The sequence below is a fragment of the Rhinolophus sinicus genome, chromosome 1 (genome assembly GCF_057876585.1).
Source record: "Rhinolophus sinicus isolate RSI-liver-muscle chromosome 1, RSI-T2T, whole genome shotgun sequence".
Taxonomy (NCBI): Eukaryota; Metazoa; Chordata; class Mammalia; order Chiroptera; family Rhinolophidae; genus Rhinolophus; species Rhinolophus sinicus.
This window is the reverse complement of record NC_142501.1, coordinates 135245978-135265618: the sequence shown is the minus strand read 5'-3', so window position 1 is coordinate 135265618 and position 19641 is coordinate 135245978. Positions and strand designations below refer to the sequence as shown.

General features: G+C 34.6%; 1 protein-coding gene across 13 annotated transcripts in view; it reads right to left on the bottom strand.

Moving 5' to 3' along the window:
• The window catches only part of FRYL (FRY like transcription coactivator), a 241156-nt gene that overhangs the window by 82590 nt on the left and 138925 nt on the right, over window positions 1–19641 (bottom strand). For 9 of the 13 annotated variants that reach the window (XM_074324663.2, XM_019741013.3, XM_074324657.2 and 6 more), the window contains 11 exons: window positions 16963–17007; window positions 14366–14469; window positions 14050–14158; window positions 12308–12394; window positions 9580–9751; window positions 9104–9236; window positions 6519–6626; window positions 3338–3575; window positions 2261–2446; window positions 1920–2006; window positions 170–438 (listed from right to left, as the gene is read on the bottom strand). In XM_074324663.2, the coding sequence (XP_074180764.2) occupies window positions 170–438; window positions 1920–2006; window positions 2261–2446; window positions 3338–3575; window positions 6519–6626; window positions 9104–9236; window positions 9580–9751; window positions 12308–12394; window positions 14050–14158; window positions 14366–14469; window positions 16963–17007 (1538 nt within the window). The remainder of the gene's footprint in view (window positions 1–169; window positions 439–1919; window positions 2007–2260; window positions 2447–3337; window positions 3576–6518; window positions 6627–9103; window positions 9237–9579; window positions 9752–12307; window positions 12395–14049; window positions 14159–14365; window positions 14470–16962; window positions 17008–19641) is intronic. The other 4 variants (XM_019741016.3, XM_074324664.2, XM_074324659.2 and 1 more) reach the window with 1 other exon arrangement.

The window sequence follows — 19641 nt, the reverse complement described above, 5'->3', positions numbered from 1 at the left end:
CAAAGGCATTATGAGACGATGTCCTTTACAACTTTCATCTTCCGCCTTAATACATCCATACATCATGGCATGTTGTTTATGGGATTTCCAATTCATGTAACTTTTCAAATATATACATTATGAAAACAGTCTACACATTTTTAAAATTTATGCTAAGAAAGTAACTTACTTTATATCAACCTGTGGGGACAACAACTGAAGTCTTGTGTATGCAAACATCCAAGCATAGCTCACAGCTGTAGAACAGTGTTTTGGAAGGTTTTCTTGCTTTAAAAAACTGGAGAGACTTATAATCCATGGGTCTTGGCCTTGGGTCACATGTGCAAATATCCATATGTGTGATGGGCTGATCACATCAAACTGGTGGCTAATAGGAGAAGAGTTCCATTCTGCTAAGGTTTGTAAATCTATCGAGCTAGGGCAATACAACAACGTGGTCTACACAGAGAAAAAAAAAATCGATTATTTCACATCTCAATAACTTTCAAAGTTTTGCCATATGAACTGCTTTAAACTATCAGTGGCCTATTGGTAGTTTCCACAACCGAGGTTCTAAAACAGGGATAATATGAGGTTCAAGATGGTCTTAAGGGAGTAGTGATTTCCTGAAATTGCACGTAAGGATTTTGTGTATGCACATACATGCATTTTTTAAAACAGAGATTCCATTAGTCTTAAAAGGATCTAGAAATCAAAAAAGTTAAGAATCAGTACTTATATAATTCATATATGAATATGCAACTTTCGTGGGTGTACTGAAGCTGCTAGAGAACTCAAAAATAAACCATTAACTTTGATGCAGATGTGCCCTACATATGCCTAAGTGGAACAGATTGGAAAATGAGGTCCTCTCCTGAAGTACATATTCTTAAATATTTGTTCAATAATTTTTCCAAGCTGTTATGCTGAAGAGAAAGATTTACCTTCAGGACAAATTGCATGTCATTCAAACAACAAAAACTGAACAATCTTAAACTGCACTGAGGCTCAATTCACTTGACCATTCATTTGATACTTATAAAGCACCCACTATGAGCCAGGCATTGCTTTAGGCCCTAGAAGAGAGTCATCCATCACTCTTTTTGTTGGCATAATTCATGGTTAATCATCTAAAACAGAATTAGTTAAATTGTAAAGATCTATAATCACCTAGGTTAATAAAATTTTATTATTATCTCCTTCAGTTATACGTAACTCGTGAGTTGTGACTAAGTATTATCGTACAGAAAGCACAAAAACCTCGTTTTTTACAAAACAGTAAGAAAAAATTTCAAGTAGTGAAGTTTGATGGTTATTCTTACATCCATCTTGACATCTTGATGATATTTTTTTCGTTCAAAGCCAACTAAGCAAGTTTGCATAAGCTTTTTTAGTAATGTAAAAAAACAAAGTCGTTTTCTTCATTTTTAATTCATCAAATTAAATTATGACTCTGGCATAAAATACTACATATTTACTCCATTGCATTTAAACATATGTAGCAAAGAAAATAAATACACTTATCGAAGGCAGAGTGCAAATTTTTGCTCCAAATTTGAACAATATTTTTTCCATAGTACTTTAACCAGTATATATGTCAAAAATACTATATGCCATGATAAATAGCAAATAACAGTCAACAGTAATATTAGATTTAAGAAAAACTTCTTAGATTGGAAAGACTGGAATTTTACAAAGTTAAATATTTTTATTGCCATATGGAAGTGTACTGACCATAGAAATAGAGTGCCACTTTTTTAGGTGTGCCACTTTTTAAAAAGTATTCTTTTTTATTTTTAAACTACTTCACAGTTTTTAAAAACACTCTGTAATGCTTTACATTTGTAAAGGAAATTAATGTATGTATATGACTTACGTGAGACTGAATAGCATTCAGTCATTACAATTGTTACATTATAGTTACAGAAATCATTAGTTACCTGATCAGCCCCAGTGAGATGTATGAAGCTCTCAAGAATGGATGGGCTCAGCCTGTCCATCACATCTATGGCCAATTCATCATCACCCTATAAAAAAGACATCGTGTGTCTAAAACACTTTAGGAATTTTCAAGAAAATTGGTTAAACCTAACTAAACATTAAAAATTCATTTTACTATTTGTTACAAATGGAATTGAGGATAGGTGGGTTAGTTCAGACCCTGTCAGAAAAATTTTGTTATAAAGTAAGTTGCACGGTAGTAACAGAAAATAAAGATGGGCAGAAGGATAGTTTTTAAGTACTTTCATTAGACAAACTAACTGAAATACCTAAATCTTACCTTAGGTATTTCCAAAAGTGCAAATAAAGCCCGTATTTCTCTAAGGACACTGACGGCTAATCTCCTAGTGGCAGGTCGACTGCTGCAGAGAATGACAAGAGCAAACCCTTCGACCACATGAAATACACTGGAATACAGGCTCCTTTCCAGAGGAGGGGGATGAGAAGCTCCATTAGCTACACCATGCTGGAAAAATAAGTAGAAGTTAAAAATAAAATTTTTAAATGTATATACAGATATTTCAGTAAAACAATTAATAAAGAGTAAAGTAAATCATAGAAATTATGGCTATAGGTCTACCTCAACTTCAGCAATTTACATAGTTAATTTATAAAAATGCAGCAATAGTATACATACTGGAAAAAAGCATGTAATTAGCAGTCTAAATATGAAGTCTACAGCTAACCTCTATCACTCTCTGGCTACTTTGTAACCGTGGGGCTGACACTAGGAATCACTCTTGGCCTAACATTTCTGTGTGGAAAATGAGGAGGTTGGATTGTATCCTTTGCGCTCAAAGTGAGGTCCCGAAGCAAGGCATCACCTAGGAGCTTGTAAGAAATCGATACTGGCCCCTGGTGACTGGTAAGCTCATTAAAGGTTGAGAAGCTGGACTGGCTTAGATGAATTTGGCTTTAAAATTTCAAGGTTTTATGACATTCACATTATCATTAATCAATAATTTGAGCACCATTTATGGTTAAGGAGCACACATATATGTGAAACAGGGACTGATGCCGAGGATAAACCAATCAAATACTCAATTGGAAGGCTACTAACATTTTTTTATTACATCAGTTTTAAATATATTGGAAACAAATGTGAGCTATAATTGCCTCTGCTTTCTACGTTCATTCAAAACTCATTGTTATCAAAGGAAGAAGGTTGGAAAAGTTAGACACACAAACACTATATATTTAATATAAACTACAGGAAAGATCAGTTTAAGAGATTATGAACGCTGAAAGTGAATAAAACTAATAAAACTTTTTTTTAATAAAGTCAACATATATGTTAACATTATTGGTCATTTACCACTAACCACATACAAAGGGGCAATACAAAAAAATTTGGTACCTGTGAATCCTGGTTTTTGTTATGCATTTGGGTTGCTTGTTTCCACTGATTTATTAATTGTACTAACATCTTTACAGCATTATCAAGAAGTGTGGGATGGACATCAGTCACTTCACGAACAATAAAATAAACAAATCCTGAAAGAACGTCCTCCCGCCAATCTGGAAAATCAAGCATTAGTGCCTGCAGAGTATTGAAAGCCAGAGCACGCAGTTCTTCATCCATATGAATCGTGAGCCTACCAAGAACAAAATTCCATTAGCCAACCTCAAAACCTTCCAAACAGTTTTAGCGTCTAAAACTTAAAACTAAAAACTTAACAACAAAAAAAATGTCCTCTTAATTGGTTTGCAGGAAATTTGAAGATAGAAACCAATGTTCACTTTTTGTACTCTATCCATCCTTATGCCAGTCTATATTCATTTGTTTAAATTCACTTAGGAATCTATTAATATTAGTTGGTATTTTTACTGTAATTCTGAATAAGCTTGGTCATAATGCAAATGAGGTACTTTAGAAAATACAGACTGACATACCAGAATTATATTTAAAAAATATTTTAATTCTTAAAAATACCATGTCATCCTATAATCAATTAAAAGTTATATCTAACCGTATCATATATTAGCACTATTTCACATTTATTTGGTATTTTACTATCACTGGAAAGGACATGTTTTATCTCTTTCCATTTCTTTCATGCCGCTGAGGTTACAATTAAATATAAGATGGCTGACTTGAAAAAAAGGAAACAGAACAAGTCAAGATGGAATCAATTTAACAATTCTTGAAGGTGAGAATGAGAGTAAATTTAGGGCAACATCATAAATGGTCTAGAACAAAAAAAGAAAAAAAAAGTCAAACTAACACATAAGCCCTTAAAGACAGTTTAAATTTAAATAAATTAGAGGAAAAGCTATATAAAATTGCCTTTTAAAGACATCAAAACAACATGAGGACATGAAAATAGTATGTTAAAGGACTTTAACAGAACATAAACAAGAGAATGATAAACAAGAAAACCAGAAAAGATGGCTGCAGTTGTGAACCTACCAATATGTAATGTCATATGAATAAGAGTTTCTGATTTGGGTCTGAAGAGGATTCGCTTAGTGATAGACCATATCAAGAAAAATGCATCATAGTTAGAAGCAGCCTGAATGAATAAGATAAGTAGGTAATATTAAAAATATGCCATAATTACACACTTGGGAAGATGGAGTTATCCTCAGTGACAGAGGAGGAAAGCTGTGTGATTTAAGTGAAAGGAAATACCACAATCTTCAACCCTGCTGAACTCAGTTCTGGTGTTCACTAAGCCAACCTTCAACTGACAGTGAGGCTGAAGAGAAAATGTATTACAGCTAGACAGACTTAGGAGAAAGCCAGGAAGCAGCGGTAGCTACAGCAGGACATCAGAAATACCACGCAGGCTCAGATTAAGGATCTGTAGCCCAGGATTCTGTCTCTGACAGTGGCACCAAGGGACATACTGTGGGAGAGTGGCTGACTACACGATGCTGACTTTAAAGGTTATTTCAACATCCCTCAAATCCATGGATATGTAACTTTCCAGCTTACACCTATCTCTGTGACTCAGGGTATAGATGCATGAGAAGAATAGCACTGTAGCCTGGCTAATTGAAGGCAGGGGAACTAATTAACTTTCCTTAGAGACAGCGCGCAAACTTACAATGTATCTTTGTTTGGTTGGTTTGCTTGCTTTATTTTTAAGTAAAAAGATCACAATTGTACATAAGAATAGGGGACAAAATAGAAGAGACCCTAGAATCTTTCTTTCTGCTGAAGTAAATTAATTAGTAAATGAATATCATAGGGGAAAGAAGCAAAGCAAACTGTCATTCACTGTTCAGATGTTTGCTCCTTCACTAGATACTTCCCTGCCCCTTACAGATGCAATTTTATTTTGGTGGGGGACATAACTCACCACAAAGATGCAGGTGAGTTAAACTGCAGCGGGAGGAGGAAGAGTGGAACTGAGTACTTGTTTACTGCTTTCCCAAGGAATAACATTATAATTACACTTCTTTTCCCTCCCCAATGCTGGCATGAACTTTGTAACTCTACAATCTAATTCACAACGAAAATTAAGAGAGAGTTGGTGCAAAGTTTCAAAGCAAAGCCCTTCCTCTCCTCATACTACTGAAAAGAGGCGAACACCATACTACCTCTGATCACACCCTGCAGCTGTTGAGGATGGTGTCTGAAATGCTAGCTGTTCTCAAGAGGGAGGTAGAAAGGGTTGCTGAAGCTGTCTATTAACTGTTTATTCATCACAAATTTAACTTAAGACGTAATGATAAGTGCTCAGCAACCAATAGACATCTTTCAGTATAGTCAATGTCACGGCTCTGTGATAGTCATTACACTTGATTTTCAGTTTAGGGCAGGGCCAGTAAACTACGGCTCAAGGGCCAAACCCAGGCAGGCGCCTACTGGATGTCATGCCTGCTCCTTTACACGTTGTCTATGGATGCTTCTGCACTGTAAAGGCAGAGATGAATAGTGGGGACAGAGACCATATAATCTACAAATCCTAAAATACTTACTATCTGACCACTTATCTAGGGAATTGAGAACTACATCAACAAAGTAGGTTTTCAACAGGCCATCACCTCAACTTAGAATTAGTTTTGGGAACTAGCATTTAAGTTTGGTTCATGTTATTTACTTATTTTACAGATCTATGACACGCCTAATAGAGGAAATGAAGACAAAAATTTCAACCCTGCAGGCCCTGCAATACAACAAAGAAGTGAAAATGAGAGCTGGTCACCACCCTAGGTGCTAAAGAAACGATTGTAGGAGTTAACACGATAATTAATCGCATAATGGGTATCATCACACGCTGATGATGCCCATACATTAAGAGATAATGTTATATAAATCCCAGGAAATGTTACTTGATAGAAAACTAGGAAATTGAAAAGTAGGATCAGTAGGGGAATCTAAAAGAACTTTAAAAGTTAAAAATGAGTGGGGAGAACGTGTTTAATAAAACATAAAAGACAAAATGGAAGTTGACAAAGTATATCAAACAGAGGATTAAGAAAGTCTTTACTATTACTCTTTTAGTGATAACAGTAACAAGGCTGTGTTAAAAATTTAAAGTGATCAAAAGAGATAAAAACCAACATAGCAAACAGTAATTCTCACTTACCTTGCTAACAATTCAATGAGGTCAGTTCTGCTCATACCATCAGGAATCAATCTTGGAATGGCAGCAATACAAGTTCGAAACAAATCAATTTTGGGTTTTCTTTCTCCCCTGAAAAATATATCACAACAGGGCTTAATAGCATATTACATATGCTAGACAATGAAAGCAAAGTTGGAAAAATAATTACAGAAAATAAGTGCCACCCCCAAAAAGTTTAATGTATTTAATATAAAAAGAGCACATACAAATCCAGTATATAATTATCAGTTTATAAATGGACAAAAGAATACAGAGATAATTCAGGGGAAAACACAGTTAGCAAGCAAAAAAAGGTTTTCAGTAACTTTGAAACAAGCATAGAAATTATTATGTTTAAATAATAAATATTATTTAAGTAAATTATAACAATTATTTCAAATTAATAAATTTCAATTAAATATAATTTAATAATATTGAACCTTTAATAAATAATTATTAACTATTGATATTACTAAGTAACAAAATATTGGTTATTTGAGGCCTATAAAATTAACAAAAAAATTTTTTATTTAGTATCATTTACTAACAAGGTTCTTGGAAAACAGACTTTTTCATATATCACTGTTGGTATTCTGTTCTTGTCTTTTAATTTTACTTCAAGGTACATGCACGGACACACACACACACACACACACACACTCATGCACGCACACACAACACAAAATATAGAGGGTGCCAAAAAAATGTATACACACTTTAAGAAAGGAAAAACTATTAAAATTGTAATAATATATACCGATAACAAAAGATGATTACAAGTCACATTTGACTGCTGCAATTACAAGAGGTGCTCAAAGTATCAGCATCCAGATATTTCTAATTATGGCGAACTACTGCTTGAGCAACGTTGACCAAAGTGTCCACTTGTATACATTTTTTTCGCACCCCCAGTATATATTAAAATTTTTTATGTAATAAAAGGTGTCAATTTTTGAAAATCATCTGGTTCCTTCAGAGGCTTGATACAATTTAATTCTCTAGTATCTTCTCATTATTCAACGATTTTACTTATTTTAAATAAATAAACTTTCAATACACTGGTTTTTATTTGGGTCTATATTTCAAAGTAAGGCTTTTAGGTAATTTATTTTATCCAAATTGTTCTTCAGTTGGCCTAATAAAATAATTCTTATGTAGAAAAGAATTTGGATGATTTAAATGTTTTAGGCCATATTTGTTATATTGGCAATGGACTTGCTACTGACTTTTAGAGTTTCTATATAGTCAGTCTTCTCTCTGCATGGTGACAATATGCATGAATTTCAGTTACCATAATTTAGTTAAATAATACCAGTCCCAGCATGGTTCAATTTTCAGTTACTGCACACTAACAGTAAGTAATTGCATAAACAAGCTTCCCTGTTAGCCCTTCAGGCCACCAATCATGACATACATAACAGATGTGAATCATAATCTGTGACCAATCACATCATTTTTTTCAAAGTCTGTTGTGATTGGTCACTGTACATCTGGTATTTGGTTCATACACAGACAGCAAAGTGTGTAGTTGTGTTACTTCCTTTTCTCCGGTGATAAACTCAAGTGATATTTTACAAAAATGAATAATCAAAAGACGAAACTGGCCAACAAAGATTGAAATGGAGCAAAGAAGGAAAAAGTGCTATCATTAGAAGGGAAATTTGAATCAAACATTAATGGAGTACCAGAAGAAATCGCTGATCGGGGAATGCTAACACTGCTATGTTGGAGACTCTACATATGCAGCCAGAGGATCTAAGCTAGGGGCAAACTTTTTGACATAAATGAGGAAAGTGGTTGTGATGAAAAGAATAAAGATTTCCCAGATGAAGTAATGCAGGAGAAATTTCACATTGGAGAAACTCTCAGAGATATTAGTACATACTAGTATATAATAACTATTATCAATTACATTGAGAGATTTGATATCCAATTTGGTAATCTAAGACCTATAACACAGATATTAATATCTAAAAAAAGTTCTCCCTTATACAGAATATGTAGATACTTCCTAGCAAATAAAGGAAGCTATTGCCATAAAATATATTCTCTTGAGGAGGAAGTCCCTAATAATAAGGAAAAAAGATGCTGGGATGACAAGCAGTGACAAAGGTGAGGGTGGGAGTTGGGATGAGGTAGTTTGAAAAAAAACTACTCATGCATTACTCCCCTTTTTAGCCCTGGTTTCCAGAAGATTTTCAGGGTTTTGTTTGTTTATTTATCAGAGCTATGGAAATAAGAGCATTTGTTTGACTTAACAAACCAATCATGTCCACACACACCTTGGGGTAACAAGGATTTATCTATCACTCATAGAATAAGTGTAGGGCTTTGTCACTGACTACAAACCAGACTGAGATCCAGGACGCCTTTTGCTATTAGTAGATTTGAAAGCACTTTATATAATAAAACTGAGCCCCTGGAAGGAATCACTGTATTAACAACTGCAGCAGACGGCAATATGGGAGAATTCCAGAAGAGAAAGTAACAAAATAAGTAAGCAAGAATCATCTATACTCTTTTATAAAAACTGAAATAGCAATGAAGAGAAATAATTTACTACATACGTAATCATATCTTCAGGCTCCTTATTAGACATCTGCACACTAGTCATACACATTGGTCTCCCAACTTCTTTGTCCAAATGTCTGAGAATGCTATCTAGTGCTTTTCTCACTTGAGGATAGTATATTGACATTCCTAGGGGAAAAAAACCCAAACAACTCAGTTATAATATGTCAGAAATTAAATAAAGAATAGTTATTTTCTGTAAAAAAAACAAAAGCCTATTAATTTTTAAATGACATCAGCTTATTATTATTATTACAAAAGGAATTTCAGCATCATGTAAGAAAATAAAAATTTAACCTGAAGACTCTTGGCATATTATAGATATTATAAAAAATGTATTCATTTTTGTATCACTCTGTGTACCAGAATAACCACATTAGGCAAATACGTACATTGAGATTTGATATGAACTTTAAAAAAAGAATATTAAATTGCATCCCACAGCAATTTATTTATTGTAGTTAACACTAACCTATTACTTTTGCTTCTTCATCTGTCAAGGTTTTATTGAGAAAGATTTTCTTCACCCGAAGAGTGTTTCCCGAAGGAAGAATAACTCCTGTCGTTGGCATTGGTGGCTCACCATCTTTCTGCTGCAAACTGTCCGCTATTACAAGGAACACTCTGAGGCCGATGTTCATTCTCTTCAGAGAAAAAAGTTTCAAAATAATGAAGTCAGAGTTTCAGAAAATATATATTTTTTCATGTTAAAAACATCTCATCAAATAACAAGGGGTGATGGGACAAAGGAGGATAGAAGGAAAACTAGCCTTTCTGTTTGACATTGTTTAACGAGTCCAGGTACTGGAGTTTGCTTTAATAGCAAATTCCCAAATGCCATCCACTCATGTCAGAGGTTAGCTGCCTCTCCCACTCTGTACAAGCTTATTTCAAACTTTCTCCATCCTTCCTCATCCATCTCCTATGCTCCTACCATCCCTACCCCTCTCCTCTCCAGCAGATGACTTGTCTCCTTCTCAGAAAGAAAAAAAAATTAACTTTCTTCAACCTCTCACTAAAACACACACCAGTCTACTCGTATCTGCACCCTGTGTCCTCTCTGCTCTCGTCAAAGTCAGAGAGGTACTGGTCTTCCCAGTTGTCAGGCCCATCTGCTTTCACATTCTCGGGAAACTACACTATCAATTATCTATTTTCTTGCATCTTCAATGTTTCCCTTTCAACTAAATGCATCCCATTTCTGTGAACTACACTCAGTGATCTTAATGGAATAAGCCCACCCCATAATACTTCCCTGAAGCAACTCTCACTCTTTAGTAACCATGTTGCTCAAAACAGTGGGCACTGTCCGTGCATGCTATTTGACTTTTCGGCAGCATGGGACACTGTCAAGCATTCCTTCTTTCCTGGAACACGCCCTTCCTTTGATACACCCAGGCCACTGCTGGCTGTCATCTCCCCGCATTTTAGGTTTTGTCTCCTTTATCTGGATATTAAATATCAGATTGCTTCAAGGCAAGCTCCTAGGCTGCCTTCTCCTATCATTATGTACTATTTCCCACAGCAATTTCATGTATTTACATGATGTCAATTACCATTCATACCAGGTCTCCCACTAATTTAGAGCCCGATTTCTCTGAACTCATACCCTCAGACCCATCTGATATCTCCACTTGAATGTCAAAAAGATGCCTGAGATCTGATCTGACATGTTCAAACCAAATGCACTTCCCCCCCCCAAACTTGATCTCTTCTCAATGTTTCCTTTCTCAGTAAATGACCTCTATATGCACTGCAGTATCTCAGCCCAAGCTGCCATTATGTCTGGTGTACACCAGGGGTTTCTAAAGCAGGTACTGCATCCCAGTGGGAGTGCAAGACAGTTCACTGGAATACAGGGAGAAAATAAAACTTTCATTTTGTATTTTTTGTTATCTAAATAAGATTAAGGTTTTCAAATTTACTCATCTTTATATATGACATAGTACTGGTGACTGTGGTGACTGCCCTCAGCCTAAGTATCAGACTGTCACGTTAGAGAGTCACAGAAGACAGCATGAAGGAAGTGGGAAAGCTCCACAATGTACCAGGGTTCACAGAGGCGCCCTCGTTTATTCATTCTTTCAGAGTACTGCAATTTGCTTGTATTGATTAAAGGAATTAATGGATACTTTTATCTGGCCTTAACTAAACTAGCTCTCACAAGCTTAAACAGATTTCTGAAAAGAAAATACAGACCGAAGATAATCCTAACGAACTAATCCTAAATGAATAACAACAAAACAGCAGAATTGACACTTTTTATACTCTGAGTATGAGAGTATCAATGAGGAGAAAACTTATTTTAGAAATAAACTTGCTTAATGAAGAAAGTATTTTTTAAAATGGATGTTCAAGCAAATGTCTTTCATTATGTGATTTTCGTTGCTGAAAACCACATTAAGTATATAAAACACTCATGTCTGCTCACTTGAAACATCTGAAAATAAATATTAACCTATCTTAAAAATCCTATAAATGAAAGGCTTCAATGACTTCCCAACCATTTGTTAACTACAAAAATATATATCTTGGGATTGGATTATGAGGAAGACCAGCACAGTAATTTAAAAGACATAAGAAAAAAGATAATACCTATTTTGCCTTTTTACATTCTCAAGAATCATTAGATTCTGATAAGCAATTATTTTGTAGAAAATTTTAAAACAATCTGAAAATTTAGTGTCTACAGAGTGAACTGAGTTTACTAATGAAAAACGGGGCCATGGAAGTAGAAAATAACACCTTTTGGTCTTTTTTTAAGAATTATTATTGTAAGCTCCATCTGGGGAAAAGGATTTTTATCTGTTTTTGTCTCTAACACCTAGAAGAGTGCCTGACACATTTTAGGTGCTCAATTAATGTGGAATGAATGATATTTATTAAAGAAACCTGATGTTTACATTATTTATATTGTTTCTGTTTGTATTAGAAACCTGAGCTCGTGTCACGACTTCTTGGAAGCCAGCTGAGCTGGAAAACTTCCTCTCTTGATTATTTTCTGCCATGCTTGAAACTATTATTAAGCCATTCAGTCAGTCATCAGAAGGTTAAATAACTCATCCCCGGTCAAACTTGTAGTTAGAAGTAGAGTGTCTTACTAGGGATTTGAACCTAAGAGTTCTGATTCCAGAAATTGTGCTTAAAAAAAAAAAAAAAAAAAGGAAAGGATAGCATATTACTACATTAATTTTTTTTACCTCTGGATTAATGGTGAAAGTTTTAGTAGATTTTCCAACACTGAGAAGATCAAATATTATTTCTTTCATTGCAAAATCTAAACGTTCCTAGAAAAAAAAAAAAAACACATAATAAATCCTACTAACTTGCTGCTGCTATATGTTAGGTATCATGCTACGAATTACACATATAATGGCAACAACACAGGTCTGAGCCCGTAAGAAGTTCATAAATCTAGCTGTACAGAAGAAAAATACATATGCATTGTAGGTAAAACAAGTAAACAAAACTACTAGGATATTTAAATAATCAAATGATTTAATACCCATCAATGGAAAAAGCTTTAAGTATTCATTCACCAAAATCATATTCAAATTCAAGTGAAGGAATTCTCTGAATGATGCTTCAAGAGAGGCCCATGACAATAGCTAGGTAGCAGGCCCAGAGAGCAGTGAGATCATATTGGGACAGGAAGAACAGGACTCAATTCAGGAAGGAAATTTCCAAAGGAAAAAAATAAGGTTAACTGATGTATGAGAGGGGTTTTAGGTTCTGGTAGAGTGTTGGTATGAGGTGATTAATCTCGGGGAATGGGTACCACCCCGGGGGAGGGGATTAGGGAAGACATAAAACCTAAATGTAAATGTTTTCTGAATACTAGATCTAAAGCACCATTTGCTTTCATTCATCTTATTGACACATTTATACTTACCTAATTACCATTAGTTCTGTGCTCCAGTAAATAGAAATGCGTTAAATTTATTTAAATATTCCTTATTTCTTTATTGTCAAATTAATTACATTATGGACTATCTCTTCTAAACTGTTATAGTTTTAGCTCAAAGAGAACACAGTGAATGTTCTGGAATCAAAACATTTTCCTAAGTTGAGGTGGTAACCCTACCGATGCTTTTCCAGGGCTGATGTCCCAAAATGGAATGTGACCAAAACCTTAGATTTGCTCAGTCAGGACCCATTTAATCCCCTTCTAATAAACCTTCCTTTACTGCAGAGGCCAGAAAGCTAAAATGGCATTTCCCAGGGTGCCTTGCAACAACTGGTTTCTGGATGTGATCTAGACTCTGCCAATTGGTACACTCATGTGAATCTTTGGGAACTGGGTAACATGAGGAGGAGGACAGAGAAGAAAAAGACATCTAATTTTACTGGTGGGGATCATGGCAGCAGCATGATTCTAAAGCACCTTCCTACTTTGGCAACTTTGTGATTGTGGCAGAGACAGCAGTTTCCTTGATAGCCCAATGCTGTAGTTAATCTTTTAATCATTCAGACTAGTCCTATTGTGATTCTGTGAACTACTTACATTCCTTGGAAGATCTCTTTTGGTTCAACTAGCTCTACTGGATTCTAGTATCTGTACCCAGGAACCTAGGTTAGTGCAGATTATGAAAACAATTTTCAAAAAAATCTTTCGAGATACTCAGGAGGCAATTCACAAGTGGACTAACAGCAGAACTGAGACACCTTGTTGACCCGTCCTAAAGGATAAGGGCTTCTACCTGTGGGTCTCCTTTCTTTCTCCAAGTGTACAGATCAATGATTTCAATATATTTTGTCACAAAAATAATTAGACTCTTTTATACTTACTTTTTAAAGCACACACTTTCACTATTCAATATTAATAAATGTTTCGTTATCATCTTTTTGGATATGCAACAAATTTAAGACTCCAAGTTACCACAACAGATTACTGTAGTAACTCACATGGACATATGTATTATACTATGAGGGAAGCACTCACCTGAGCAATGAACTGAATAATCTTCACAAATATATTGAGCGGTGTATCACGGGGAACCACACTTCGTGAACCTTTAGGAAAAAGTGCCGACACTATGCTCATAAGACGACTACAGAAAAAAAAAAAGATTAGTCACAACAAGATAATGAGATTAATAGAACATTAGCAAACTATTTTTCCTATTCTTCATAATATGTCAAGAGGATTCCTATTTCTTCACGAGGCATTTGTAATGTTAACTAAAATTCCATTAATGTGATATTTTTCTTTTTACTAAAATTTTATTTTAAATACACTTTAAAACAAAGGCACTCACCTTTGAGTTACAGTGTTGCTTTCACATTTTATTCTAATTACATAAACCCACAATAATCTGTACAAAGATTCCAGTGCAACTCGAGACATTTTAGGATCTTTATTCTGTTTAGGACAAAAGAGAATTAAAATAAGCTTATTTATTGAAGTACTTGCAATCGTTTAAGAACAAATATATTCTCTCAACAACTAAAAACCCTCACTTTCTCCCTTTTCTATTCAATCTAACACAGGTTTAAATATGTAAGTATATATTTGTATATGATTAAGTATATATTTTGTATGTGATAAGTACAGACAGCTCAAAAGTAACCGTAAATGAGGAAATCCTGACCCATTACTTATACTCTTAAAACAAAATAGCAAAATACTTCTAAGAACTTCAAAACTATACAAACATCAACTTACTTGATGATAAACAGTTCATACAACAACAGTGACATAATGATGGAAGGGTTACTAATCTTGGCAGTGATTCATTGCAACTTATACACAGTTAAACTCTAGAACACCAAATACTGTTACAGACATTTGCATTTATGAAATAATGCAAAATATTACTGAGTCATTAACCTTACAAGAGGGAATATGAACAGTAGGTTAAGAGCATGGACTCTGAAATTAGGAATGACGGGCCAAACCCCATCCTTGGATACCATTATATAGTTCCGTGCCACAATTTCCTCATCTCTAAGATGGGGATAACATGGTATCTACCTCACAGACTCAGGAAGTTATGTGAAAAGCACTTGAAACACTGCCTGGCACATGTTAAATAGTCAATAAGTATCAGGCGTTATACTTTCAATTTTTCATTTGGCATCAGAAGATTATTTAAACTATTATTATTTAGAATAAGAAAAGTATTTCATTTCAATCACAATTCCATAGACAAACCTTTACTTCATAGCAGCTATTATAAAAAGTAAAGTTCTCAAATGATCAGTCATGAAATGAGATTTAATTGTGAATATTAAAAATGTAGCTAATCATCAACTTTATTAGGACAAACTATGTGGGTTGTAGGATACCTTGATTGCAGTAAATTAGCATTTATTTCATTTCATTTGGGAGATTTCTTATTGCTAAACAATTATTTTTTACACAGCAACAAACCAAAGGAAGTTTTTAAATACTAAGTAATTTGGCCATTCTATTTTGTTTTCTTAAGATACAGAATAATGGACATCTGCTACAGATGATTAAAAACAATGCAAAAAAGGTAACAATTGAGGGTATTTTCACAAACGATAACCACTAGAAAATACAATTTTGTTCGTATTTCTATACAAAGATTTGATGTGCTTGAGAATGGAATATAAATACTTTGCTGGTCAGTCTCAACATCAATCTCCCTCCACTGCCAAATCCATAATGATTCCAAATTTGAAATACACTCCCCAAGTAGTTTTCTATTAATCTCTTATATGTAACTAATATAACATATAAACTAACATATTATGTATATATGTTACTAATTAATGTAACAACCAAGCCTTGTGTAGTACTTTCTATCATAACTTTCTTTTCTATCATTTAAATCTAAGATCTCAAATATCAAAATGAGTTAAATTAGTTTTCTGTACACGCCAATTAATATTTTCACATTATATAAAGTAACATATAGATTATATATTGAAATATTTAAGTCCAACTGTACATAAAAACTATTCTCATATAAATAATTAATAAAATATTTGGATTATCTTATTTTAACAGCTGAAGTATCTAGCATGAACAAAACTTAGTTCTCAAATTTTCCAAGATGGACTACTATGTTTACAAAGCAGATTTACTTTACAATGAACAATGCCAAAATAAGATTAAAAGTAATAAAAATCAATTATCGTTTATTTGGTCACTACCATGCTGCTATCACTTATGAATAATAAAAACATCCTAAATTGATCTGAGCCTTAAACAAAGATATACAATTCCCTAGTTACTATTTTGGTCTAATGTGCACAATTAGATTACATTAATAAATTTAATAATTTCAAGTTAAATATTAAATAACTTTAATATATAATAAAGTTTTGATATGTCAGTCAAATATGCTATTTGGCAGCAATCATTTTAATGTTTCTTCCCTTTATATCTACTGTTGAACCTCCCCCACCAAAAAACCTGTTTAAAACCCAAAGCAATAAAAGTTTAAAAAGTGTTGCATCAAAATCATATTCAAAACCTAAGCTACTGCCTCCTTAAATTCCTTTGTAAAAATTTTTAAAGCTTCATTTATAACAGCTAATGTAAATTAGACTTTTTTTTTTTGGTTTTTTAATTAACTCAATACATGGATTGTAATTATTGTTGTCTACTAAACAGACTATTATACAATTGAGGATTTTGATGAAGAATCAACATTCATTCTATCTTGATTAAGAATCAACAACATTCTATCTCTTAAATTCTTCTTACTGGAGCCACATTTATATTAAACCTGTAGAATGTTCTTACTGTGTGTTACTCTTCTCTTAAGAAGGAGGCTTGAATAAATACATTAGACATGCAATGCAACAATGGGTAAAGAAACAAAAAAGCCACACTTGTAGGAGATTAAGCAATATTTTACTTTGTAACATCGACACAACTCACCTGGAGTGTTTCTATTTGTTTTCTGATACTGTTGTTAGATGGCATCTAAATAAAGCAATGTGAAACAGCAAACATAAACATGAGATGCAGCACATGCATGTTAGATGAAAATAAGCACAAAACAAGACAGCACCTCACCAAGGTCTCTATTTAGAAGAAATTTGAAATTTCCAAGACAGTGGCCAGAAACACTAACATTAAAAAATTCCATAATTTGGGTATCATAAGGTACACCTATAAAACTCAAACTGAGAGAAAATACTTAAGTTTTTAACTATCTAATTTATCCTCCCAAAGCACTGTATTTGAGATTGAAACAAGTTACAATCTCCAAATTATTTTTATATGGTATGTACTCTTATTATTCCTCTCTTAATTATTCTTCAGAAACTTTAAAATCATTCTTTACATAATGACCTGTTGATATAAATACAGGGGAATGAGAAACTACCAAATTCTGTTTGGAACAAAAATAACAGATTTAACATTTTCAGTGAAAATACACTGATGTTCTCTCATGCTGTGTATGGACCTACAGAACTAAAACCCATTTTTTATGGTCACCAACTTCAAAAACTGGTACAATATTTTTCAAATTGCACAATATTTTAGTATACCTTAAAAATATATCATATTTTTTCTTATGCCTCTAGAAAATAATGCCTTTTTAATATCCCAGAAGTATAACTAAACTATTGACTTCAAAGATTCAGTACAGCACCGTTCCTTATATAGTACATTAAAAGGTACTATGGTGGACTAGAAAGAGCAAAAGTTATGGAACGGGATGGATTTAGATGCAAATCTTATCTCTATCATATTTTGGCTCCCTAAACATGGCTTAATTATTTATCATCTTTCAGACTCAGATACAGTAAGCATTAAATGACATACTCTATTTAGGGGATCCAACATATAGTAAATATTAATAAAACTTAATTTTAAGAAGTAGTAGATCTAATAAATGGAAAACTGTTATAGATTCTTTTTGAAATTAAGAGATTACCTGAATCTCAAAACAAAATCAATTTAGGTAAGGCCTTTATCTTGGACCAATATTTCCTATATATATAAAACAAATAAGTTTTACTTGTCACCACAGATAACTAATACAGTTTTTCGCTGATGCTCAGCTCTTTACCTTAACTATGCAGCGTAGCCACCGTATCTAAAACCTAATAAACAGGAACCAATTCATAAAATTTCTGCTGAATAGAGCCTTAATGTAAGTTAAGGGTTAATGGCCAACTATATTCCAAATAGTCATGCTAAGTGGCTCTTATCTCCTTTAGCCTGGCAGATTGACACAGCCATTATGAAAATGGCCAATATGCCAGAAATATTTAACAGGAGGTAAGGGTACAAAGAAAATACAGCATTTTAAATGAAAGCCTTAAGATAAAAAAAAAAAAAAAAGTTAAGGTACTGCGAAAGAATTGCAAATATGTTAGGTGGAAACGTAGATATATAAAAAAATTCCAACAAGCAAAAGAAAAGTATGAATTGTCATAAACAAAGCAACCTTCGAGGAATAGTTAAATGCATGTCTTACAATATTTTATTAAAAGTATGAAGAATTGAGCTTCCGGTCAAAACAGTGGAGTAGGTAAACGATGTGCTCACCTCCTCCCATGAGCACATCAAAATTACAGAACAACCATCATTGAGAATCACCTAAAGTATAGCTATTACTAAGAATATACAGAAGATGCCACCTCCAGACTGGTAGGAGAGGCAGAGAGGCAGAATGGACTAGTCCCACACTCATGTGAAGCAGTTAAAAATCAGGAAGGCCATTTCAGCTATGGAGGTCGCCACACCAGGTTCCCCAGCCCAGGGTTCCAATGATGGAAAGAGAAGTCTCCATAACTTCTGGCTGTGATAACCAGCAGGATTTTGGCTAAGATGGAGGGCTGCTGGAGTCCCAGGCATTCATCTTAAAGGGCTCACGCACAGACTCACTCACTGACGGACTCACTCGCTCTGAGCTCCAGCATTGGGGCAGCAGCTCTAAAGTCACCATATGGAGAGGAACTGAACTATCTGGCTTCAGAGTGAGGGCTGGAGGGGCAGCTTTCTGACAGACAGAAGTATTGGCAGAAGCCACCATTCCTTTGTTGAGCCTTCCTCCCACACAGATTGCAGGCCCACATGGGTGCCATATGTGAGTCTCTGTCAACCTGGCTAACACATTTGCCCTGCTCTGGTGATTCCCTGAGACTCTGCCCCACCCAACTTGAGGGCCCACACAAGTCACTTCCAGCGTCTTTTCCATGCAGTTTGGCTACAAACTTTCCTAAAATCTCTGTAAGGTTCACAAACACCAAATAAGTAGTGTCTGGCCATACCTCTTGCTAACAAGCCCCAAGCCCAGCACTAGCAGCAGCCAGCCTCAGGTTGCATCTTAGCCTCTCCCAGGCTCCTTTAAGCCCAGAATAAAAGGCAACCATATGCAGATCACTTTGTAGCTCATACCAAGGGCCTCAGGCAGGGACAGACAGCAACTCACCTTGGCCTGCGCCTGCACCTGAGCACCTCCCAAGAGGACCCAGAATCAATACACCTGATGGTCAGCTTTAGACCACACAACAGCACCACCCACACACCTCCAAAAATGATACACACAAATGACACACTGAGCAGGCACCAGAGCCCAGCTAAAGTAGATCCTGTTATATA